The sequence below is a fragment of the Coregonus clupeaformis genome, chromosome 18 (assembly GCF_020615455.1).
Source record: "Coregonus clupeaformis isolate EN_2021a chromosome 18, ASM2061545v1, whole genome shotgun sequence".
NCBI classification, from domain to species: domain Eukaryota; kingdom Metazoa; phylum Chordata; class Actinopteri; order Salmoniformes; family Salmonidae; genus Coregonus; species Coregonus clupeaformis.
In genome coordinates this window covers 2,713,624-2,740,397 of record NC_059209.1, presented here as the reverse complement: position 1 = coordinate 2,740,397, position 26,774 = coordinate 2,713,624, and the positions used below count along the sequence as shown (strand labels likewise).

The 26,774-nt window shown below is 41.5% G+C and overlaps 1 protein-coding gene across 3 annotated transcripts in view; it reads left to right on the top strand.

Annotated features, from left to right (window-relative positions):
* klhl18 (kelch-like family member 18) overlaps positions 1–26,774 on the top strand; it is a 57,741-nt gene that overhangs the window by 10,091 nt on the left and 20,876 nt on the right. For all 3 annotated transcript variants that reach the window (XM_045226712.1, XM_045226711.1, XM_045226713.1), the window contains exons 3-5: positions 403–543; positions 18,774–18,972; positions 26,295–26,455. In XM_045226712.1, coding sequence (XP_045082647.1) covers positions 403–543; positions 18,774–18,972; positions 26,295–26,455 — 501 coding nt within the window. The remainder of the gene's footprint in view (positions 1–402; positions 544–18,773; positions 18,973–26,294; positions 26,456–26,774) is intronic.

Genomic DNA, 26,774 nt, shown 5'->3' with positions numbered 1-26,774 from the left:
ATATATATATATATTTTCTGTAATGAATTCTTTAGTCATGTTTTTTTCCATCATATTTTAAATAACGTGTAGAACATACACTTTATGACACTGTCATGAAGCACTATGACCATCCTGTGTCACTTTACTTGGACTAAGAAAATACACTTTGACACTGTCACAAAGCATTATGACATCATAATCATATAAGCCAGATAGGCCTATCACGTACATGCCCTTATGTTAGTCATCAGTCAAGAAGAGGGTGTCTTGTCCTGCTCCTGAAATCTGCTCCTGCATTCATCCCATTCATCAGCAACAGAGCACTGGGGTAGGGTGTAGGAGCTTAGGGTTGTTTCTGGACTGGGCCACAGTGCTGCCCCCTTACTTTAGGTGTCACTTCTTTCTTTTTCCCCTTGGCAGTGCACTTGAAGCTTTGATTAATTTTGCGTATAATGGCCATGTGGCCATCGACCAGCAGAACGTCCAGTCCCTGCTGATTGGAGCCAGCTTTTTGCAGCTGCAGAATGTCAAGGATGCCTGCTGCTCCTTCCTCCAGGAAAGGTGTGTTCCCACACATGCATTATACACACACACACACAAATGTAATTGGTCCTTGAAAAATGGAAATGCATGTGCCATGTGTTTGCTGATTTTATATTGATTCAACTTTTTCCTCCCTCGCTTCATGTTTGGGCTGCTCAAACCACTGAAGCATTTAAAGCAGGCCTTAAAACTCACCTCTACCAGCTGGCCTACCCTTCCTCTTATATTTGATTGTTGCGTTTTTATATACACAGTGCTATGAAAAAGTATTTGCCCCCTTTCTAATTTTCTCTACTTTTGCATATTTGTGATACTGAATGTTATCAGATCTTCAACCAAAACCTAATATTAGGTAAAGGGAACATAAGTGAACAAATAACACAACAATTACATATTTATTTAATAAACAAAGTTATGCAACACCCAATTCCCCTGTGTGAAAAAGTAATTGCCCCCTTACACTCAATAACTGGTTGTGCCACCTTTAGCGCAATGACTCCAACCAAATGCTTCCTGTAGTTGTTGATCAGTCTCTACAGGAAAAATACTTTTTCATAGCACTGTATATATATATATTAATAAATAAACATATAAATAAATAAACATACAGTACCAGTCAAAAGTTTGGACACACCTACTCATTGAAGGGTTTTTCTTTATTTTTACTATTTTCTAAATTGTAGAATAATAGTGAAGACATCAAAACTATTAAATAACACATATGGAATCATGTAGTAACCAAAAAAGTGTTAAACAAATCAAAATATATTTTATATTTGAGATTCTTCAAATAGCCACCCTTTGCCTTGATGACAGCTTTGCACACTCTTGGCATTCTCTCAACCAGCTTCACCTGGAATGCTTTTCCAACAGTCTTGAAGGAGTTCCCACATACAGTGGGGAAAAAAAGTATTTAGTCAGCCACCAATTGTGCAAGTTCTCCCACTTAAAAAGATGAGAGAGACCTGTAATTTTCATCATAGGTACACGTCAACTATGACAGACAAAATGAGGAAAAAAAATCCAGAAAATCACATTGTAGGATTTTTTATGAATTTACTTGCAAATTATGGTGGAAAGTAAGTATTTGGTCAATAACAAAAGTTTCTCAATACTTTGTTATATACCCTTTGTTGGCAATGACACAGGTCAAAGGTTTTTTGTAAGTCTTCACAAGGTTTTCACACACTGTTGCTGGTATTTTGGCCCATTCCTCCATGCAGATCTCCTCTAGAGCAGTGATGTTTTGGGGCTGTCGCTGGGCAACACGGACTTTCAACTCCCTCCAAATATTTTCTATGGGGTTGAGATCTGGAGACTGGCTAGGCCACTCCAGGACCTTGAAATGCTTCTTACGAAGCCACTCCTTCGTTGCCCGGGCGGTGTGTTTGGGATCATTGTCATGCTGAAAGACCCAGCCACGTTTCATCTTCAATGCCCTTGCTGATGGAAGGAGGTTTTCACACCAAATCTCACGATACATGGCCCCATTCATTATTTCCTTTACACGGATCAGTCGTCCTGGTCCCTTTGCAGAAAAAGAGCCCCAAAGCATGATGTTTCCACCCCCATGCTTCACAGTAGGTATGGTGTTCTTTGGATGCAACTCAGCATTCTTTGTCCTCCAAACACGACGAGTTGAGTTTTTACCAAAAAGTTCTATTTTGGTTTCATCTGACATTCTCCCAATTCTCTTCTGGATCATCCAAATGCACTCTAGCAAACTTCAGACGGGCCTGGACATGTACTGGCTTAAGCAGGGGAACACGTCTCGCACTGCAGGATTTGAGTCCCTGGCGGCGTAGTGTGTTACTTATAGTAGGCTTTGTTACTTTGGTCCCAGCTCTCTGCAGGTCATTCACTAGGTCCCCCCCGTGTGGTTCTGGGATTTTTGCTCACCGTTCTTGTGACCATTTTGACCCCACGGGGTGAGATTTTGCGTGGAGCCCCAGATCGAGGGAGATTATCAGTGGTCTTGTATGTCTTCCATTTCCTAATAATTGCTCCCACAGTTGATTTCTTCAAACCAAGCTGCTTACCTATTGCAGATTCAGTCTTCCCAGCATGGTGCAGGTCTACAATTTTGTTTCTGGTCCTTTGACAGCTCTTTGGTCTTGGCCATAGTGGAGTTTGGAGTGTGACTGTTTGAGGTTGTGGACAGGTGTCTTTTATACTGATAACAAGTTCAAACAGGTGCCATTAATACAGGTAACGGGTGGAGGACAGAGGAGCCTCTTAAAGAAGACGTTACAGGTCTGTGAGAGCCAGAAATCTTGCTTGTTTGTAGGTGACCAAATACTTATTTTCCACCATAATTTGCAAATAAATTCATAAAAAATCCTACAATGTGATTTTCTGGAATTTTCTTTCTCAATTTGTCTATCATAGTTGACGTGTACCTATGATGAAAATTACAGGCCTCTCTCATCTTTTTAAGTGGGAGAACTTGCACAATTGTTGGCTGACTAAATACTTTTTTTCCCCACTGTATGCTGAGCACTTGTTGGCTGCTTCTCCTTCACTGCCGTCCGACTCATCCCAAACCATCTCAATTGGGTTGAGGTCGGGGGATTGTGGAGGCCACAGAATCTGATTTGTTTAACACTTTTTTGGTTACTACATGATTCCATATGTGTTATTTCATAGTTTTGATGTCTTCACTATTATTCTACAGTGTAGAAAATTGCAAAAATAAAGAGAACCTTGAAATGAGTAGTTGTCCAAACGTTTGACTGCTACTATGTATATATATATCTATATATATATATATCCACAATCCCCCGACCTCAACCCAATTGAGATGGTTTGGGATGAGTCGGACAGCAGTGAAGGAGAAGCATATATATATATATATATTATATATATATACACATACATACAGTGGGGAGAACAAGTATTTGATACACTGCCGATTTTGCAGGTTTTCCTACTTACAAAGCATGTAGAGGTCTGTAATTTTTAATCAAAGGTACACTTCAACTGTGAGCGACGGAATCTAAAACAAAAATCCAGAAAATCACATTGTATTAATTTGCATTTTATTGCATGACATAAGTATTTGATCACCTACCAACCAGTAAGAATTCCGGCTCTCACAGACCTGTTAGTTTTTCTTTAAGAAGCCCTCCTGTTCTCCACTCATTACCTGTATTAACTGCACCTGTTTGAACTCGTTACCTGTATAAAAGACACCTGTCCACACACTCAATCAAACAGACTCCAACCTCTCCACAATGGCCAAGACCAGAGAGCTGTGTAAGGACATCAGGGATAAAATTGTAGACCTGCACAAGGCTGGGATGGGCTACAGGACAATAGGCAAGCAGCTTGGTGAGAAGGCAACAACTGTTGGAACAATTATTAGAAAATGGAAGAAGTTCAAGATGACGGTCAATCACTCTCAGTCTGGGGCTCCATGCAAGATCTCACCTCGTGGGGCATCAATGATCATGAGGAAGGTGAGGGGTCAGCCCAGAACTACATGGCAGGACCTGGTCAATGACCTGAAGAGAGCTGGGACCACAGTCTCAAAGAAAACCATTAGTAACACACTACGCCGTCATGGATTAAAATCCTGCACCACACGCAAGGTCCCCCTGCTCAAGCCAGCGCATGTCCAGGCCCATCTGAAGTTTGCCAATGACCATCTGGATGATCCAGAGGAGGAATGGGAGAAGGTCATGTGGTCTGATGAGACAAAAATAGAGCTTTTTGGTCTAAACTCCACTCGCCGTGTTTGGAGGAAGAAGAAGGATGAGTACAACCCCAAGAACACCATCCCAACCGTGAAGCATGGAGGTGGAAACATCATTCTTTGGGGATGCTTTTCTGCAAAGGGGACAGGACGACTGCACCGTATTGAGGGGAGGATGGATGGGGCCATGTATTGCGAGATCTTGGCCAACAACCTCCTTCCCTCAGTAAGAGCATTGAAGATGGGTCGTGGCTGGGTCTTCCAGCATGACAACGACCCGAAACACACAGCCAGGGCAACTAAGGAGTGGCTCCATAAGAAGCACATTAATGTCCTGGAGTGGTCTAGCCAGTCTCCAGACCTGAACCCAATAGAAAATCTTTGGAGGGAGCTGAAAGTCCGTATTGCCCAGCGACAGCCCCGAAACCTGAAGGATCTGGAGAAGGTCTGTATGGAAGAGTGGGCCAAAATCCCTGCTGCAGTGTGTGCAAACCTGGTCAAGACCTACAGGAAACGTATGATCTCTGTAATTGCAAACAAAGGTTTCTGTACCAAATATTAAGTTCTGCTTTTCTGATGTATCAAATACTTATGTCATGCAATAAAATGCAAATTAATTACTAAAAAATCATACAATGTGATTTTCTGGATTTTTGTTTTAGATTCCGTCTCTCACAGTTGAAGTGTACCTATGATAAAAATTACAGACCTCTACATGCTTTGTAAGTAGGAAAACCTGCAAAATCGGCAGTGTATCAAATACTTGTTCTCCCCACTATATATATACACACACACACACAGTGAGGGGAAAAAAGTATTTGATCCCCTGCTGATTTTGTACGTTTGCCCACTGACAAAGACATTTTCAGTCTATAATTTTAATGCTAGGTTTATTTGAACAGTGAGATAGAATAACAACAAAAAAATCCAGAAAAAAAACGCATGTCAAAAATGTTATTCATTGATTTGCATTTTAATGAGGGAATTAAGTATTTGACCCCTCTGCAAAACATAGTACTTGGTGGCAAAACCTTTGTTGGCAATCACAGAGGTCAGACATTTCTTGTAGTTGGCCACCAGGTTTCCACACAACTCAGGAGGGATTTTGTCCCACTCCTCTTTCCAGATCTTCTCCAAGTCATAAAGGTTTCGAGGCTGAGTTTGGCAACTCAAACCTTCAGCTCCCTCCACAGATTTTCTATGGGATTAAGGTCTGGAGACTGGCTAGGCCACTCCAGGACATTAATGTGCTTCTTCTTGAGCCACTCCTTTGTTGCCTTGGCCGTGTGTTTTGGGTCATTGTCATGCTGGAATACCCATCCACAACCCATTTTCAATGCCCTGGCTGAGGGAAGGAGGTTCTCACCCAAGATTTGACGGTACATGGCCCCGTCCATCGTCCCTTTGAGGCGATGAAGTTGTCCTGTCCCCTTAACAGAAAAACACCCCCAATGCATAATGTTTCCACCTCCATGTTTAAAGGTGGGAATGGTGTTCTTGGGGTCATAGGCAGCATTCCTCCTCCTCCAAACACGGCGAGTTGAGTTGATGCCAGTCCTTCACGGCGTAGTGTGTTACCAATTGTTTTCTTGGTGACTATGGTCCCAGCTGCCTTGAGATCATTGACAAGATCCTCCCGTGTAGTTCTGGGCTGATTTCTCACCATTCTCATGATCATTGCAACTCCACGAGGTGAGAGCTTGTATGGAGCCCCAGGCATAGGGAGATTGACAGTTTTTTTTTTGTGTTTCTTCCATTTGCGAATAATCGCACCAACTGTTGTCACCTTCTCACCAAGCTGCTTGGCGATGGTCTTGTAGCCCATTCCAGCCTTGTGTAGGTCTACAATCTTGTCCCTGACATCCTTGGAGAGCTCTTTGGTATTGGCCATGGTGGAGAGTTTGGAATCTTATTGATTGATTGCTTCTGTGGACAGGTGTCTTATATACAGGTAACAAACTGAGATTAGGAGCACTCCCTTTAAGAGTGTGCTCCTAATCTCAGCTCATTACCTGTATAAAAGACACCTGGGAGCCAGAAATATTTCTGATTGAGAGGGGGTCAAATACAGTGGGGAGAACAAGTATTTGATACACTGCCGATTTTGCAGGTTTTCCTACTTACAAAGTATGTAGAGGTCTGTAATTTTTATTATAGGTACATTTAAACTGTGAGAGACGGAATCTAAAACAAAAATCCAGAAAATCACATTGTATTATTTTTAAGTAATTAATTTGCATTTTATACATCAGAAAAGCAGAACTTAATATTTGGTACAGAAACCTTTTTTTGCAATTACAGAGATCATACGTTTCCTGTAGGTCTTGACCAGGTTTGCACACACTGCAGCAGGGATTTTGGCCCACTCCTCCATACAGACCTTCTGTCACGCCCTGGCCTTGAGAGGCCTGTTGTCTTTAGTTGGTTTGGTCAGGGCGTGAGAATCTATGTTGGAAATTCTATGTTTGTGATCTAGGTAGTTTATTTCTAGGTTGGGCCGGGTGTGATTCCCAATCAGTGACAGCTGTCGCTCGTTGTCTCTGATTGGGGATCATACTTAAGTAGCCTGTTTGCCTACCTTAGTTGTGGGATCTTGTTCCGTGTTAGGCTTGTATGTGTTTAGCCTGAGGACTTCAAGTTGTTTTGTTTTAATGTTTATTTGATTTAATAAACATGCTCGCATACCACGCTGCACCTTGGTCTGAACGATCGTGACAGAAGATCCCACCACCAACGGACCAAGCAGCGTGTCCAAGAGGAGCAAACACCCTGGACACAGGTGGGGAAGATGTGGTCTTGGGAGGAGATATTTGCGGGTAAAGGACCCTGGGTTAAGGAAGAAGCCCAGGCAGGAGAGGAGAAACGGCGACCCAAGCCAAGCCAGTGGTGCGTGTCCCCAGTCCGGTACGTCCCATACCTACTCCCTGCACCAAGCCAGTGGTGCGTGTTCCCAGTCCACTACGGCCCGTCCCTGCTCCTCGCACCAAACCAGTGGTGCGTGTCTCCAGTCCGGCCCGGCCCGGACTGCTCCACCGGTGCCTGATCCGGCTCCGGTCCGTTGCTCCATTCCGGAGCCAGCGCAATCCGCTCCACCGGTGTCTGATCCAGCTCCGGTCAGCTGCTCTACTCCGGAGCCAGAGCAATCCGCCCTGGCCTTGAGAGGCCTATTGTCTTTAGTTGGTTTGGTCAGGGCGTGAGAATCTATGCTGGAAATTCTGTGTTTGTGATCTAGGTAGTCTATTTCTAGGTTGGGCCGGGGTGATTCCCAATCAGAGACAGCTGTCGCTCGTTGTCTCTGATTGGGGATCATACAGTGGGGAAAAAAAGTATTTAGTCAGCCACCAATTGTGCAAGTTCTCCCACTTAAAAAGATGAGAGGCCTGTAATTTTCATCATAGGTACACGTCAACTATGACAGGCAAAATGAGAATTTTTCTTCCAGAAAATCACATTGTAGGATTTTTTATGAATTTATTTGCAAATTATGGTGGAAAATAAGTATTTGGTCACCTACAAACAAGCAAGATTTCTGGCTCTCACAGACCTGTAACTTCTTCTTTAAGAGGCTCCTCTGTCCTCCACTCGTTACCTGTATTAATGGCACCTGTTTGAACTTGTTATCAGTATAAAAGACACCTGTCCACAACCTCAAACAGTCACACTCCAAACTCCACTATGGCCAAGACCAAAGAGCTGTCAAAGGACACCAGAAACAAAATTGTAGACCTGCACCAGGCTGGGAAGACTGAATCTGCAATAGGTAAGCAGCTTGGTTTGAAGAAATCAACTGTGGGAGCAATTATTAGGAAATGGAAGACATACAAGACCACTGATAATCTCCCTCGATCTGGGGCTCCACGCAAAATCTCACCCCGTGGGGTCAAAATGATCACAAGAACGGTGAGCAAAAATCCCAGAACCACACGGGGGGGACCTAGTGAATGACCTGCAGAGAGCTGGGACCAAAGTAACAAAGCCTACCATCAGTAACACACTACGCCGCCAGGGACTCAAATCCTGCTGTGCCAGACGTGTCCCCCCTGCTTAAGCCAGTACATGTCCAGGCCCGTCTGAAGTTTGCTAGAGTGCATTTGGATGATCCAGAAGAGGATTGGGAGAATGTCATATGGTCAGATGAAACCAAAATAGAACTTTTTTTGGTAAAAACTCAACTCGTTGTGTTTGGAGGACAAAGAATGCTGAGTTGCATCCAAAGAACACCATACCTACTGTGAAGCATGGGGGTGGAAACATCATGCTTTGGGGCTGTCTTTCTGCAAAGGGACCAGGACGACTGATCCGTGTAAAGGAAAGAATGAATGGGGCCATGTATCGTGAGATTTTGAGTGAAAACCTCCTTCCATCAGCAAGGGCATTGAAGATGAAACGTGGCTGGGTCTTTCAGCATGACAGTGATCCCAAACACACCGCCCGGGCAACGAAGGAGTGGCTTCGTAAGAAGCATTTCAAGGTCCTGGAGTGGCCTAGCCAGTCTCCAGATCTCAACCCCATAGAAAATCTTTGGAGGGAGTTGAAAGTCTGTGTTGCCCAACGACAGCCCCAAAACATCACTGCTCTAGAGGAGATCTGCATGGAGGAATGGGCCAAAATACCAGCAACAGTGTGTGAAAACCTTGTGAAGACTTACAGAAAACGTTTGACCCGTGTCATTGCCAACAAAGGGTATATAACAAAGTATTGAGAAACTTTTGTTATTGACCAAATATTTATTTTCCAACATAATTTGCAAATAAATTCATTAAAAATCCATTCATTAAAAAATGTGACTTTCTGGATTTTTTTTTTCTCATTTTGTCTGTCATAGTTGACGTGTACCTATGATAAAAATTACAGGCCTCTCTCATCTTTTTAAGTGGGAGAACTTGCACAATTGGTGGCTGACTAAATACTTTTTTCCCCCACTGTACTTAAGTAGCCTGTTTGCCTACCTTAATTGTGGGATCTTGTTCCGTGTTAGGCTTGTATGTGTTTAGCCTGAGGACTTCACGTTACGTTGTTTCTGGTTTTGTTTAATGTTTATTTGATTTAATAAACATGTTTGCATACCACGCTGCACCTTGGTCTGACCCGTCTCTCAACGATCGTGACATCTTCTCCAGATCCTTCAGGTTTGGTGGCTGTCGCTGGGCAATACAGACTTTCAACTCCCTCCAAAGATTTTCTATTGGGTTCAGGTCTGGAGACTGGCTAGGCCACTCCAGGACCTTGAGATGCTTCTTACGGAGCCACTCCTTAGTTGCCCTGGCTGTGTGTTTTGGGTCGTTGTCATGCTGGAAGACCCAGCCACGACCAATCTTCAATGCTCTTACTGAGGGAAGGAGGTTGTTGGCCAAGATCTCGCGATACATGGCCCCATCCATCTTCCCCTCAATACGGTGCAGTCGTCCTGTCCCTTTTGCAGAAAAGCATCCCCAAAGAATGATGTTTCCACCTCCATGCTTCACGGTTGGAATGGTGTACTTGGGGTTGTACTCATCCTTCTTCTTCCTCCAAACACGGCGAGTGGAGTTTAGACCAAAAAGCTCTATTTTTGTCTCATCAGACCACATGACCTTCTCCCATTCCTCCTCTGGATCATCCAGATGGTCATTGGCAAACTTCAGATGGGCCTTGACATGCGCAGGCTTCAGCAGGGGGACCTTGCGTGCGCTGCAGGATTTTAATCCATGACGGCGTAGTGTGTTACTAATGGTTTTCTTTGAGACTGTGGTCCCAGCTCTCTTCAGGTCATTGACCAGGTCCTGCCTTGTAGTTCTGGGCTGATCCCTCACCTTCCTCATGATCATTAATGCCCCACGAGATGAGATCTCGCATGGAGCCCCAGACCGAGGGTGATTGACCGTCATCTTGATCTTCTTCCCTTTTATAATAATTGCGCCAACAGTTGTTGCCTTCTCACCAAGCTGCTTGCCTATTGTCCTTTAGCCAATCCCAGCCTTGTGCAGATCTACAATTTTATCCCTGATGTCCTTACACAGCTCTCTGGTCTTGGCCATTGTGGAGAAGATGGAGTCTGTTTGATTGAGTGTGTGGACAGGTGTATTTTATACAGGTAACGAGTTCAAACAGGTGCAGTTAATACAGGTAATGAGTGGAGAACAGGAGGGCTTCTTAAAGAAAAAGTAACAGGTCTGTGAGAGCCATAATTCTTACTGGTTGGTAGGTGATCAAATACTTATGTCATGCAATAAAATGCAAATTAATTACTTAAAAATCATACAATGTGACTTTCTGGAGAAAAAAAAATTCATTCTGTCTCTCACAGTTGAAGTGTACCTATGATAAAAATGACAGACCTTTACATCAGGGTTCTTCAATTCCGGTCCAGGAGGGCCGGAAACACTTCTGTTTTTTATTTCTACCTGGTAGTTAATTGCACTCACCTGGTGTCCCAGGTCTGAATTAGCCCCTGATTAGAAGGAGAGGATAAAAAACAGAGGTGTTTCGGCCCTCCAGGACCGGAATTGAAGAACCCTGCTCTACATGCTTTGTAAGTAGGAAAACCTGCAAAATCGGCAGTGTATCAAATACTTGTTCTCCCCACTGTACTTTTATCCCTCATTAAAATGCAAATAAATTCATAACTTTTTTGACATGCGTTTTTCTGGATTTTTTGGTCTCTCATTGTTCAAATAACCTACCATTAAAATGATAGACTGATAATTTCTTTGTCAGTGGGCAAATGTACAAAATCAGCAGGGGATCAAATACTTTTTCCCCTCACTGTATGTATATATATATATATATACACACACACACAGTGCATTTGAAAAGTATTCAGAACCCTTGACCTTTTCCACTTTCTAAAATGTATTACATTGCCCCCCCCATCAATCAACACACATACCCTATACCATTTTTTGCAGAAGGGGGAATTGCATGAAATAAAAAGCATTAATTTTTTAAAATGTACCGCCTGTATTGTATGCAACAACAAAAAAAATATGTATATTAAAACAGTTGCTCAGAGAAACAGATTTAGCTAAGTATTACTTTTTTCTCAAAGATAAGTGTCAAAATGATTGGCATCCCTATAAGTTCTTATAAATTAAATCGTACAAAATTAAATCTGAATGAACATTCTACTTTTTAAAGTTAATCTGAGTTAAAGAAACTGTATTGTGGTCTTCCATGGCTTCCTGTTTCCCTGGGGTATGAAAATGAGGTAACATTACATGTAACACCCCTTTGTCATCCATCACCATGGGGAAAGACAGAGCTCACAAATGAAAAGAGACATGGTTGTTGGTCTTCATAAATCAGGGAATGGGTACATAAAAATAGCTAAAAAGTGAAATATAAGAGCGATTCCGTGTAAAAGTCAACCTGAGCATGCACAAATAAAGTTAGTCATTTCCAGATTAAACCACTTTCATAATTATCCTTAAGGAGTTCAGGTTTTATTTGAAAAGTTAAAGTAGGAAATTGCATGAATTTTGACCATTACCGAGTAGGTGGACAAGTGTTAAAAAAGGCTTTTCAGTTAATCATGGGCTCACAGAGCTTGTTTTAACTCTCACAGCAGTATTAGTCATGAAGATGAGATGTTAATGTAGCAATGCATACCACATTTACATTTTGTTTGCATGCTCTACAGTCTTAAGATATGGAGGTGGTGACTGGGATGGGCATTGGAACATAACATTTAATTGGTCACATGCTTCGTAAAGAACAGGTGTAGACTAACATTGAAATGCTCAACAATGCAGAGAAAGAATAGAAAAGCTAAACACAGATCTAATAAAAGTAATAATAAATACCCAATGAGTAACAATAACTTGGCTATATACACGGGGTACCAGTACCGAGTCGATGTGCAGGGTTACGAGGTAATTGAGGTAGATATGTACATATGACTAGGAATAAAATTACAGATAATAAACAGTAGCAGCAGCGTATGTGATGAGTGCAAAAAGGGTCAATGCAGATAGTCCTGGTAGCTATTTGGTTAACTATTTAACAAACTATTTAGCAGTCTTATGGCTTTGGGGTAGAAGCTGTTCAGGGTCCTGTTGGTTCCAGACTTGGTGCTTGGGTGGCTGGAGTGTTTGACAATTTTTAGGGCCTACCTCTTACACCGCCTGGTATAAAGGTCATGTATGGCAGGGAGCTCGGCCCCAGTGATGTACTGGGCTATACTCATTACCCTCTGTAGCGTCTTGCGGTCGGATGCCAAGCAGTTGCCGTACCAAGCGGTGATGCAGCCAGTCAAGATGCTCTCAATGGTGCAACTGTATAACTTTTTGAGGATCTGAGGGCCCAGTAAATGGGTTCAATTTCAAACCTAGGCAACAGTAAAATAGATTATGTTGGAAACTGTTGGAATGCCCGCCCATATGACCATTATGCATAGGAGGCGCGGTGGCCGTAGATATAATTCAAGTGACCTATTTCAAAAACAACTTGTGTATCTCTAATCATTTGATATCAATGAGATGGGCACATGTATTAGTTACAGAATCTAATATATGTACAAAATGACAAAGTGGAGACCTGGAAGGCAAGACAAATCAGTGACATTCAGGTAAGAAATAGACTGATATCAACCTCTTGGTTCAGATCTTTAGGAGACATGGTGCACAAATGGTGAATCCAATACAATTCTCTTCTCAATAATAGATTATCAGTATCTTACCCCCCTCCTAGGAGTCTTAACATGTTCGATACCAATGTATCTCAGAGAGCTAATGTTGTGACAAGCCTCCATGAAATGCACAGCCACAGGGTTTCTCTGGTCAAGAGTCCTGATATTACTCCTGTGTTCTGCTATCCTTCTTTTCAGAGCTTGTTTCGTTTTTCCTACATAGCATAGACCATAAATCGTGGAACACGTAATTATGCCCTTAATCTTAATGGCACATGCCAAATCTTTTCAGCCTCCTGAGGGGGAAGAGGTGTTGTCATGCCCTCTTCACGACTGTGTTGGTGTGTGTGGACCATGATAGATCCTTAGTGATGTGGACACCGAGGAACTTGAAGCTCTCGACCCGCTCCACTAAAGCCCTGCCGATGTGAATGGGGGCGTGCTCGGACCTCCATTTCCTATAGTCTACAATCAGCTCCTTTGTCTTGCTTACGTTGAGGGAGTTGTTGTTGTCCTGGCACCACACTGCCAGGTCTCTGACGTCCTCCCTATAGGCTCTCTCATCGTCGTCGGTGATCAGACCTACCACCGTCGTGTCATCGGCAAATGTAATGATGGTGTCGTGGGTGAACAGGGAGTACAGGAGAGGACTAAGCACACACCCCTCAGGGGTCCCCGTGTTGAAGGTCAGCGTGGCGGATGTGTTGCATACCCTTACCACCAGGGGGTGGCCAATCAGGAACTCCAGGATCCAGTTGCAGAGGGAGGTGTTCAGTCCCAGGGTCCTTTAGTTATGAGCTTGGAGGGCACTATGGTGTTGAACACTGAGCTGTAGTCAATGAACAGCATTCTCACATAGGTGTTCCTCTTGTCCAGGTGGGAAAGGGCGGTGTGGATTGCAATGGAGATCGCGTCATCTGTGGATCTGTTGGGGCGGTATGTGAATTGGAGTGGGTCCAGGGTGTCTGGGATGATGGTATTGATGTGAGCCATGACCAGCCTTTCAAAGCATTTCATGGCTACATATGGGAGTGCTACAGGGCGATAGTCATTGAGAAATCCAATTAAATTTTATTTGTCACATGCGCCGAATACAACAAGTGTAGACTTTACCGTGAAATGCTTATTTACGCGCCCTTTCCCAAAAATGCAGTTAAAAAGGTAGAAAATTAACAAATAGATCAAAAATAAAATAATAACATAAAATAACACATTTTAGACAGGTTACCTTGGTGTTCTTGGGCTCGGGGACTATGGTGGTCTGCTTGAAACATGTAGGTATTACAGACTGGGTCAGAGAGAGGATGAAAATGTCAGTGAAGACACTTGCCAGCTGGTCAGCGCATGCTCGGAGTACATCTCCTGGTAATCCATCTGGCCTTGTGAATGTTAACCTGTTTAAAGGTCTTGCATAGGCTATGGAGAGCGTGATCACACAGTCCAGAACAGCTGGTGCTCTCATGCATGGTTCAGTGTTGCTTGCCTCGAAGCGAGCATAGAAGGCATTTAGCTCATCTGGTAGGCTCACTTCACTGGGCAGGTCGCTGCTAGGTTTCCCTTGATTGGATCATCTTGAAACTTTCTCTGTGAAGCGAACTTTCTTCTATATAATTGGTTTCTCTCTTCATTGTCAGTATCCTTTTTCAGCATTATAACATCCATAACGGGTGTGGATGTGATGGATATTGAATTATTATATCTTAGCTTCAGAAGCTTGTGCATTCACCACATTGTGTTTGCTTGTTCTGGGATGTAGGCTAGTCTTCAGACTTTTACTGAAGCAATTGTTGATATCTTGGAAAAAGTATGTTCTAGAAAGATTATCTTTGAAAAAATATGCTGAAATGCATTTCTCATACATGACAGCACTTATTTTTAGATAGAAAGATGAGAAAAGTGCTTATCAACCATCTCTGAATAGTCTTGAAATTTATTTTCATATGAATACCCCCCAACATATACTGACTTCATCCGGTGTCCAGAAAAGTGAATTGGCAGTAAAGGCACATGTCATTTGCATATTTTCTTATAATACAATCTTATATTTGTGTCTAAATTCAACTGGTAAAAGTAAATTTTTTAGATTACATATATACAGTCGTGGTCAAAAGTTTTGAGAATGACACAAATACTAATTTTCACCAAGTCTGGTGCCTCAGTTTTGATGATGGGAATTTGCATATACTCCAGAATGTCATGAAGAGTGATCAGATGAATTGCAATTAATTGCAAAGTCCCTATTTGCCATGAAAATGAACTTAATCCCCCCCAAAAACATTTACACTGCATTTCAGCCCTGTCACAAAAGGACCAGCTGCCATCATGTCAGTGATTCTCTCGTTACCACAGGTGAGTGTGTCTGGAGGCTGGAGATCACTCTGTCATGCTGATTTGAGTTAGAATAACAGACTGGAAGCTTTAGAAGGATGGTGGTGTTTGAAATCATTGTTCTTCCTCTGTTAACCATGGTTACCTGCAAGGAAACATGTGCCGTCATCATTGCTTTGCACAAAAAGGGCTTCACAGGCAAAGATATTGCTGCTAGTAAGATTGCACCTAAATCAACCATTTATCGGATCATCAAGAACTTCAAGGAGAGAGGTTCAATTGTTGTGAAGAAGGCGTCAGGGCGCCCAAGAAAGTCCAGCAAGCGCCAGGACCGTCTCCTAAAGTTGATTCAGCTGTGGGATCGGGCACCACCAGTGCATAACTTGCTCAGGAATGGCAGCAGGCAGGTGTGAGTGCATCTGCAAGCACAGTGACGCGAAGACTTTTGGAGGATGGCCTGATGTCAAGAAGGGCAGCAAAGAAGCCACTTCTCTCCAGGAAAAACATCAGGGACAGACTGATATTCTGCAAAAGGTACAGGGATTGGACTGCTGAGGACTGGGGTAAAGTCATTTTCTCTGATGAATCTCCTTTCCGATTGTTTGGGGCATCCGGAAAAAAGCTTGTCCGGAGAAAAGGTGAGCGCTACCATCAGTCCTGTGTCATGCCAACAGTAAATCATCCTGAGACCATTCAAGTGTGGGGTTGCTTCTCAGCCAAGGGAGTGGGCTCACTCACAATTTTGCCTAAGAACACAGCCATGAATAAAGAATGGTACCAACACATCCTCCGAGAGCAACTTCTCCCAACCATCCAAGAACAGTTTGGTGACGACCAATGCCTTTTCCAGCATGATGGAGCACCTTGCCATAAGGCAAAAGTGATAACTAAGTGGCTCGGGGAACAAAACATCAACATTTTGGGTCCATGGCCAGGAAACTCCCCAGACCTTAATCCCATTGAGAACTTTTCGTTGTTCCTCGAGGTGGGTGGACAAACAAAAACCCACAAATTCGGACAAACTCCAAGCATTGATTATGCAAGAATGGGCTGCCATCAGTCAGGATGTGGCCCAGAAGTTAATTGACAGCATGCCAGGGCGGATTGCAGAGGTCTTGAAAAAGAAGGGTCAACACTGCAAATATTCACTCTTTGCATAAACTTAATGTAATTGTCAATAAAAGCCTTTGACACTTATGGAATGCTTGTAATTATACTTCAGTATACCATAGTAACATCTGACAAAAATATCTCATAACACTGAGGCAGCGAACTTTGTGAAGACCAATACTTGTGTCGTTCTCAAAACTTTTGACCACAACTGTACATGCATACATATTTGGATGTGGTGCCTGGCAATGTTCCCTCAAATTTTTTGGGGTACTGAGCAAATTTGAAGTCTTATGAACGGAAACTTGAACATTGTCGGAATTTTGTGCAACTTCCGGCGCGCGCTTATAGTGAACACTGAGGCTGTACCCTTACAGTTTTAGACTATTTGACTATTTGAGCATAAAGTAGCCCTACCAACAAATCCAATGGAGCAAATACCATAACATTTTCACATGGAAATAGCTTTTGATTTCTATGAAGTAGCCTACAGAAGCCTATATGTGGTATTCAATGCAGACCTACATTGCCTGAGACTTTTAAAAACGTTTTTACATTATGAAGGGCTTGACATTAATTCATGATTTTTTACTTGGTCTGTAACACCATGGGCCACATAGGTGACTATATTGCATTGTATTGTGTTGTATGATGCAAGAAACCATTTTACAAAATAAAATTAATTATTATTACCATACAGAGAATTAAACAATGTAGGCTACCCCTCTGCCTATTGGCTTATTTGCATATTTAATTAAGACATATGCTTTTTATCTGACTGGCTTTTCAAAGACAGCTTGAAATGTAGCCTACATGTTTTGTGCTCTTGTAGGAAGTAGTAACTCCCCATTGCTGACCTATACTTATCTATAACCGGGCTAATAACTCACAAACTAGCAAAGAATTTCAACAAATGTGCTCACGCACAGCTCTGATCTGAACTGATCTGAAAAGCACATTCACTCGTGGGTGATTGAAGGACCGCTCGTGGGGCACCCCCACCAATAGAATTCTACTCCGTAGACTCAATCTTGCAAAGTTAGATTTGTTTTGGTTTGTTGCATTGAAAAGGGCCAGATATAATGTTGATTCGATCACAGAAAAAACGTTGATCTATATAGTGCAAACTAATGGGGAAAACTCAGAATTTCAATGTCTTGCGTCTCTGCACTGCATGGCATTTAGTCTGCGCTGCAGTCCTGGAGGAAGGGTCGCGCACGCGTGCACTTTAGAGGGAACATCAGTGCCTGGCCTTGTATACTATTCAGTTTACCTGTAATTATGCAATCCTAAGGAACTATGTCATCTGCTGACATTCCAAATGACAACAAATGTGTCATGATAGATTTTGATCAAGAAATCTTTGAGTTGAAGGTCTATTTCAGACTGTAACATCCATAATGGAGGGTGTAACATCCATATCGGTTGTTTTTCCTCTGTAATGTAATAATGGAAATGACCATCTTTTCAAAATTATCGTTTTTGTTTTCAGCCAAGCCTTTCCATCCGCATGGCAATCCATGTTTTGACTTACAAACTCAGACTTTTGCTAATAAGTTCAGTCTCCCCAAAAAGCTTGTCCATTTCATGTAACATCCATAACCCCAAGCACACATCATAATCCACAAAGAAATGATTAATTGACCATAAAATCAACATTTTGCAATGGCCATCTCAGTCTCCGGACTTGAACCCCATTGAAAACCTGTGGTTTGAATTGAAGAGGGCAGTCCATAAGGGCAAATCTGAAGGATATCATGGATCTGTAAAGATTCTGTATGGAGGAATGTGTTCTCTAATCTCATAAGACATTTTAGAAAAAGTCTCAATGCCGTTATCCTCACAATAATTGCATTTTCAGATTTTTTTTTTAGCATGCAATATAGCAAAGTATTTGTATAATTTAATTTATACAGTCTTTTTTGCTAATCTTTATCAAGGGTGCCAATAATTTTGGACCTGACTGAATATATATTTTATTTGATGTTATATTTTCATTATTATTATTTTATTATTATTATTACTTTATTTCTAATTTGTATGTACTTTGAGATCATTCTTGTAATAAAAAAAACATTTCACAAATGTAATAAATGATTATTATGTCTGTACTTGTCAGCACCACCTTGTTTAAAATTCCTGGGGAGAACCCTATTACTAGCAGCACCCAACCCTTGTTGGTGGTAAATCATGGAAAATTAATCATTTGATTTCCCCTTCTGCAAATCAAAAATGTGTTTTTCTGTTCAGCTTTTTGGTCTGTGGGTATGCCGCTAATATTCTCAACACTGGAGCATTTATTAAACTCCCAAAAGTCCTTGGCACTGTAGGCAAATTATTTTTCAATATTGCACACTTAGGGTGACATCTTGCATGAGCAATTGGCGGAAAAAAAAATAACCATGACATTTAAAAGTAACTGGAAGTTGTGAATAACTTATAAGCAGCATTCATTTGAACTTTTACTCTCCCTTTCTCTCTCTCTTCCACACCACCTCTATTTCACCCCAGACTTCACCCTAAGAACTGTCTGGGCGTGCGACAGTTTGCAGAGACCATGATGTGCACAACACTGTACGACGCGGCCAACAGTTTTGTCCACCAGCACTTTGTGGAGGTGTCCGTGTCTGAGGAGTTCCTCAGTCTCAGGCCAGAGGAAATACTGGAGCTGGTTGGCTGTGACGAGCTCAACATCAAAGCGGAGGAGCAGGTCTGTGGCTTTTATTGTCATTAGGGGTTCAAGCAGTGAAACATGATGGAGCAATACCAAGGGATTCGGTATGCACATTTGGAAAGCTCCGCACCCTGTTTTAGATAGTCACATTTTGTTCAAATCCATTCAATTTAAATCCATTGGAAAATAATTTCTACAACTTCTCAAGAACATTTGCCATGATGGATTTTCCATCATTTAATTTAGTGAACAACATTTGAACATTTTAAAATCTGTATATACTATCTATGGACCAAGAGCTTTAAGTTGTATAAAGTTTGTGTCCCAAACAATATGGACGCTATGAACCAATTAACACTAGAACCAGCATTTGATTTTGTAATTAAAAGGAATCTACAATTATGAAAGTATTATTATGAAATACAAAATATATAGTACAGCCAAGATTAAATAGAGAATAGTCTGATGGGTGAGAATATTGTGAATGAAGAGGGTGAAGAAGTGTTGGGGTGGCAGGGTAGCCTAGACTCTAGGCCAGGGATCTCCAACATTTTCTAGCATGAGAGCTACTTTTAAAAAATGAAACATGTTCTGAGCTAAATAATAATAATTTAGCTTTTAAATAGGCAATTCTTCTATTTTCCTCTCCCCTGCAAGTCTTCCCCAGGTCCTTGCTATACAATAAATGTGTTTTCTGTCAATATACCTGGAAAGAAAGGGTTAGTAATCAACTCTAATATAAGCCCTATGAAATCTTATTCATTCTTTCCCGAATTCCGTTTTATATAGTATTTTCCCCAAATCCATTTTCTGGGTTTTATTTTTCCAATTATTTATAGGGAAACAAACAAATTGAAAGTTCTGAGACAATGCTAATGCATAAATCACATCAGAATACAATTTTTGAGGTCTGGAATTGCTGGAATTTAATATATTGTGTTAGGTTTGGTTCTTTACCTAACCAGGGGTGGGATAATTTATTTTTATTATTTTTTTATTTTTTTATTTCACCTTTATTTAACCAGGTAAGCCAGTTGAGAACAAGTTCTCATTTACATCTGCGACCTGGCCAAGATAAAGCAAAGCAGTGTGATAAAAACAACAACACAGAGTTACATATGGGGTAAAACAAAACATAAAGTCAAAAATACAACAGAAAATATATAAATACAGTGTGTGCAAATGTATCAAGTTATGGAGGTATGGTAATAAATAGGCCATAGTGCAAAATAATTACAATTACTATTAACACTGGAATGATAGATGTGCAAGAGATGATGTGCAAATAGAGATACTGGGGTGCAAATGAGCAAAATAAATAACAATATGGGGATGAGGTAGTTGGGTGGGCTAATTTCAGATGGGCTGTGTACAGGTGCAGTGATCGGTAAGGTGCTCTGACAACTGATGCTTAAAGTTAGTGAGGGAGATATGTGTCTCGACCTTCAGAGATTTTTGCAGTTCGTTCCAGTCATTGGCAGCAGAGAACTGGAAGTAATGGTGGTCAAAGGATGTGTTGGCTTTGGGGATGACCAGTGAGATATACCTGCTGGAGCGCATACTACGGGTGGGTGTTGCTATGGTGACCAATGAGCTAAGATAAGACAGGGATTTGCCTAGAAGTTATTTATAGATGACCTGAAGCCAGTGGGTTTGGCGACAAATATGTAGTGAGGACCAGCCATCAAGAGCGTGCAGGTCACAGTGTTGGGTAGTATATGGGGCTTTGGTGACAAAACGGATGGCACTGTGATAGACTACATCCAATTTGCTGAGTAGAGTGTTGGAGGCTATTTTGTAAATGACATCGCCGAAGTCCAGGATCGGTAGGATAGTCAGTTTTACGAGGGCATGTTTGGCAGCATGAGTGAAGGAGGCTTTGTTGCAAAATACGAAGCCGATTCTAGATTTAACTTTGGATTGGAGATGCTTAATGTGAGTCTGGAAGGAGAGTTTACAGTCTAACCAGACACCTAGGTATTTGTAGTTGTCCACATACTCTAGGTCAGACCCGTCGAGAGTAGTGATTCTAGTCTGGTGGGCGGGTGCCAGCAGCGTTCGATTTGAAGAGCATGCATTTAGTTTTACTAGTGTTTAAGAGCAGTTGGAGGCTATGGACGGAGTGTTGTATGGCATTGAAGCTCGTTTATAATAATGTCAGTATGGCTTTGATTGGATAGTAGCCAGGAGCTTGCAGTGTCTGATATTTGTTTAGGACAGGTTCCGGTGAAACACACAAAAAAGTATGTACTTTCAGAATTCTTGGGCGAGCTAGTAGTAGCTGGATTTCGACCTGTTGGAGACCCCTGCTCCAGGCTATAACAAATGGCTGAGCCTGCATGACCTGATCAAACCCCCCGTCCCATCCTCCCAGGACGCCTTTTCCTGTGCGCTAAACAACCTTCATACATTTTAATATCCAGTGCCTTCAGAAAGTATTTACACTCCTTGACTTATTCCACATTTTGATGTGTTACAGCCTGAATTTACTGGCCACTGTAAATTTACTGGCCTACACACAATAACCCCATAATGTCAAAGTGGAATTATGTTTACAAATTAATAAAAAAATGAAAAGCTGAAATGTATTGAGTCAATAAGTATTCAACCCCTTTGTTATGGCAAGCCTAAATAAGTTCAGGAATTTTGTATTTTGTATTTATTATGGATCCCCATTAGCTGCTGCCAAAGCAGCAGCTACTCTTCCTGGGGTCCAGCTAAATGAAGTTAGTTATACAATTTTTCAAACATTACAATTCATTCACATATTTCATAACACACTGTGTGCCCTCAGGCCCCTACTCCACCACTAACACATATCTACAATACAAAATCCATGTGTGCGTATGTTATTGTGTGTGTATGCATGTGTCTGTGCATATGTTTGTGTTGCTTCACAGTCCCCGCTGTTCAATAAGGTGTATTTTTATCTGTTTCTTAAATCTAATTTAACTGCTTGCATCAATAACTTGATGTGGAATAGAGTTCCATGTAGTCATGGCTCTATGTAGTACTGTGCGCCTCCCATAGTCTGTTCTGGACTATAAAGAGACCTCTTGTGGCATGTCTTGTGGGGTATGCATGGGTGTCCGAGCTTGGTGCTTTCAACATGTCAATACCTCATAAATACAAGTAGTGATTAAGTAAATCTCTCCTCAACTTTGAGCAAGGAGAGATTGGCATGCATATTATTAATATTAGCTCTCTGTGTACATCCAAGGGCCAGCCGTGCTGCCCTGTTCTGAGCCAATTGCCCTTTTTGTGGCACCTGACCACACGACTGAACAGTAGTCCAGGTGTGACAAAACTAGGGCCTGTAGGACCTGCCTTGTTGATAGTGCTGTTAAGAAGGTAGAGCAGCACTTTATTATTGACAGACCTCTCCCCATCTTAGCTACTGTTGTATCAATATGTTTTGACCATGACAGTTTACAATCCAGGGTTACTCCAAGCAGTTTAGTCACCTCAACTTGCTCAATTTCCACATTATTTATTGAGGTTTAGGGTTTAGTGAATGATTTGTCCCAAGTACAATGCTTTTTGTTTTAGAAATATTTAGGACTAACTTATTCATTGCCACCCACTCTGAAACTAACTGCAGCTCTTTGTTAAGTGTTGCAGTCATTTCAGTCAATGTAGTATGTGACGTATCTTTACTCGAAACCAGTGGCATGTCATTAGTCAGCTGCCCTGGGGAAAACCTGATTATACCTGGATTATGTTGATTAAAGAACACCCTTTGTGTTCTGTTAGACAGGTAACTCTTTATCCACACTATAGCAGGGGCTGTAAAGCCATAACACATACGTTTTTCCAGCAGCTATGATCGATAATGTCAAAAGCCGCACTGAAGTCTAACAAAACAGCCCCCACAATCTTTTTATACATTTCTCTCAGCCAATCAGTCATTTGTGTAAGTGCTGTGCTTGTTGAATGTCCTTCCCTATAAGCATGCTGAAAGTATGTTGTCAATTTGTTTACTGTAAAATAGCATTGTATCTGGTCAAACACAATTATTTCCAAAACTTTACTATTGGTTGGTAACAGGCTGATTGGTCGGCTATTTGAGCCAGTAAAGGGGGCTTTAATATTCTTAGGTAGCGGAATGACTTTTGCTTCCCTCCAGGCCTAGGGGCACACACTTTCTAGTAGGCTTAAATTGAAAATGTGGCAATATCGTCCGGTATTATCCTCAGTAGTTTTCCATCCAAGTTGTCAGACCCTGGTGGCTTGTCATTGTTGATAGACCACAATCATTTTTTAACATCTTCCACACTCACTTTTACGGAATTCAAAATTACAATGCTTGTCTTTCATAATTTGGTCAGATATACTTGGATGTGTAGCGTAAGCGTTTATTGCTGGCATGTCATGCCTAAATTTGCTAATCTTGCCAATGAAAAAAATCATTAAAGTAGTTGGCAATATCAGTCGATTTTGTGATGAATGAGCCATCGGATTCAATGAATGATGGAGCTGAGTTTGCCTTTTTCCCCAAAACTTCATTTAAGACGCTCAAAAGCTTTTAGTGTAGTTTCTTCAATTCCTCATCAATCCACAGGGATTTAACAGTTTTTACAGTCATTTTCTTAATGGGTGCATGCTTATTAGTAACTGGAATAAGCAATTTCATAAATGTGTCAAGTGCAGCATCTGTTTGCTCCTCAGTACACACCACGGACCAACAAATATTCTTTACATCAACAACATAGGAATCACTACAAAACGTATTGTATGACCTCTTATACACTATATTAGGCCCAGCCTTTGGAACTTTGGTTTTCCTAGATATGGCTACTATATTGTTATCACTACATCTGATGGATTTGGATACTACTTTTAAAGTGAATTTCTGCAGCATTAGTAAAGATGTGATCAATATGTTAATAATTTAATCCATGTGCTGTTTGTAACTACCCTGGTAGGTTGACTGATAACCTGAACCAGGTTACAGGAACTGGTTACAGTTTGAAGCTTTTTCTTGAGTTGGCAGCTTGATGAAAGCCAGTCAATATTTAAATCACCCAGAAAATGTACCTCTCTGTTGATATCACATAGATTATCAAGCATTTCACATGTTATCCATATACTGACTGGTAGCACTTGGTGGTCTATAGCAGCTTCCCACAATAATGGGCTTTAGGTGAGGCAGATGAACCTGTAGCCATATTACTTCAACAGTATTTTCCATGAGATCCTCTCAAAGCTTTACAGGAATGTGGTTCTGAATATAAACAGCAACACCTCCACCATTAGCATTTCTGTAAATGGTTTCACCTTGTATTGCTACCACTGTATCATCAAAGGTATTATCTAAGTGAGTTTCAGAGATAGTCAGAATATTAATGTCGTCTGTTACTAGCAAATTATTGATTTCATGAACCTTGTTTCTTAAGCTCCGTCAGAATAATAGTAGAGAGAATGATTTATTTCAGCTTTTATTTCTTTCATCACATTCCCAGTAGGTCAGAAGTTTACATACACTCAATTAGTATTTGGTAGCATTGCCTTTACATTGGTTAACTTGGGTCAAACGTTTCGGGTAGCCTTCCACAAGCTTCCCACAATAAGTTGGGTGAATTTTGGCCCATTCCTCCTGACAGAGCTGGTGTAACTGAGTCAGGTTTGTAGGCCTCCTTGCTCACACACGCCTTTTCAGTTCTGCCCACACATTTTCTATAGGATTGAGGTCAGGGCTTTGTGATGGCCACTCCAATACCTTGACTTTGTTGTCCTTAAGCCATTTTGCCACAACTTTGGAAGTATGCTTGGGGTCATTGTCCTATTGGAAGACCCATTTGCGACCAAGCTTTAACTTCCTGACTGATGTCTTGAGATGTTGCTTCAATATATCCACATAATTTTCCTTCCTCATGATGCCATCTATTTTGTGAAGTGCACCAGTCCCTCCTGCAGCAAAGCACCCCCACAGCATGATGCTGCCACCCCGTGCTTCACGGTTGGGATGGTGTTCTTCGGCTTGCAAGCAACCCCCTTTTCCCTCCAAACACAACGATGGTCATTATGGCCAAACAGTTCTATTTTTGTTTCATCAGACTAGAGGACATTTCTCCAAAAAGTACGATCTTTGTCCCCATGTGCAGTTACAAACCGTAGTCGGGCTTTTTTATGCCGGTTTTGGAGCAGTGGCTTCTTCCTTGCTGGGCGGCCTTTCAGGTTATGTCGATATAGGACTTGTTTTACTGTGGATATAGATACTTTTGTACCTGTTTCCTCCAGCATCTTCTCAAGGTCCTTTGCTGTTGTTCTGGGATTGATTTGCACGTTTCGCACCAAAGTATGTTAATCTCTAGGAGACAGAATGCGGCTCCTTCCTGAGCGGTATGACGGCTGCTTGGTCCCATGGTGTTTATACTTGCGTACTATTGTTTGTACAGATGAACGTGGTACCTTCAGGGTTTTGGAAATTGCTACCAAGGATGAACCAGACTTGTGGAGGTCTACAATTGTTTTTCTGAGGTCTTGGCTGATTTCTTTTGATTATCCCATGATGTCAAGCAAAGAGGCACTGAGTTTGATGGTAGGCCTTGAAATACATCCACAGGTACACTGCCAATTGACTCAAATTATGTCAATTAGCCTATCAGAAGCTTCTAAAGCCATGATGTCATTTTCTGGAGTTTAAAGGCACAGTCAACTTAGTGTTTGTAAACTTCTGACCCACTGGAATTGTGATCCAGTGAATTATAAGTTAAATAATCTGTCTGTAAACAATTGTTGGAAAAATTACTTGTGTCATGCACAAAGTAGATGTCCTAACCGACTTGCCAAAACTATAATTTGTTAACAAGAAATTTGTGGAGTGGTTGAAAAACAAGTTTTAATGACTCCAACCTAAGTGTATGTAAACTTCTGACTTCAACTGTAAATACTTCAATCAAGGTGGTAGATAAAAAAATGAAAAAACACTTGTAAATTAACAATCACATTCCTCTGTAAAGAGGTCCTCCACCAACTATCTGAACTGCCCGAAAGGCACCAATGCGTCCAACTATAGGGTATTCTGAAGATTGTTCCGTAAGTGAGGTGCGAAGAAACAAAAAAACCATTCCTGTGAGCAGGTATTGTATTTCTTACTTCTATAGGTTAGTAATGATGTAAAGTAATGCAGCAGTTTTTGCGCAACAGCTTTATAAATGATCAGAATGCAATGTTTCGACCCACGCGATGCCAATTAGGGCCAGCCCACTTTCTGATAGAGAATGCAGTCATGAGTGCAAAATCGCTCGCCTGTGATAAAACAGTGCGTGCTGTGGTAAACGGCATCTAACATGACCGGATTTGAATCCCTAAGCTTTTTCCTAATCCCTCTGACATTCTTTGTCCCCTCATTCTAGGTGTTTGAAGCAGTTCTTGCGTGGGTGCGGCATGAACGTGAGGAGCGGGAACCTCGGCTCCCCGAATTGCTCTCCAAGACCCGTCTGCCCCTTTGTCGACCCCAGTTCTTGGCAGACCGCGTTCAACAGGACGAGCTGGTGCGCTTTTGCCACAAATGCAGGTGACTAACGCTATTTGTTGCATCTATTTTCATTTTCTTTAATGTTTTAATGTATTTTTGCTTTTAACAGAGCCTTCATAAAGTATTCACACCCCTTGACTTTTTTCCACGTTTTGTTGTGCTACAGCCTGAATTGAAAATATATTACAATAAAAAAATTGTCACTGGCCTACAGACAAATACCTTATAATGTCAAAGTGGAATTGTTTTTCGAAATTTTTACAAATTAATTAAAAATGAAAAACTGAAATGTCTTGAGTCAATAAGTATTCAACCCCTTTGTTATGGCAAGCCTGAATAAGTTCAGGAGTAAACATTT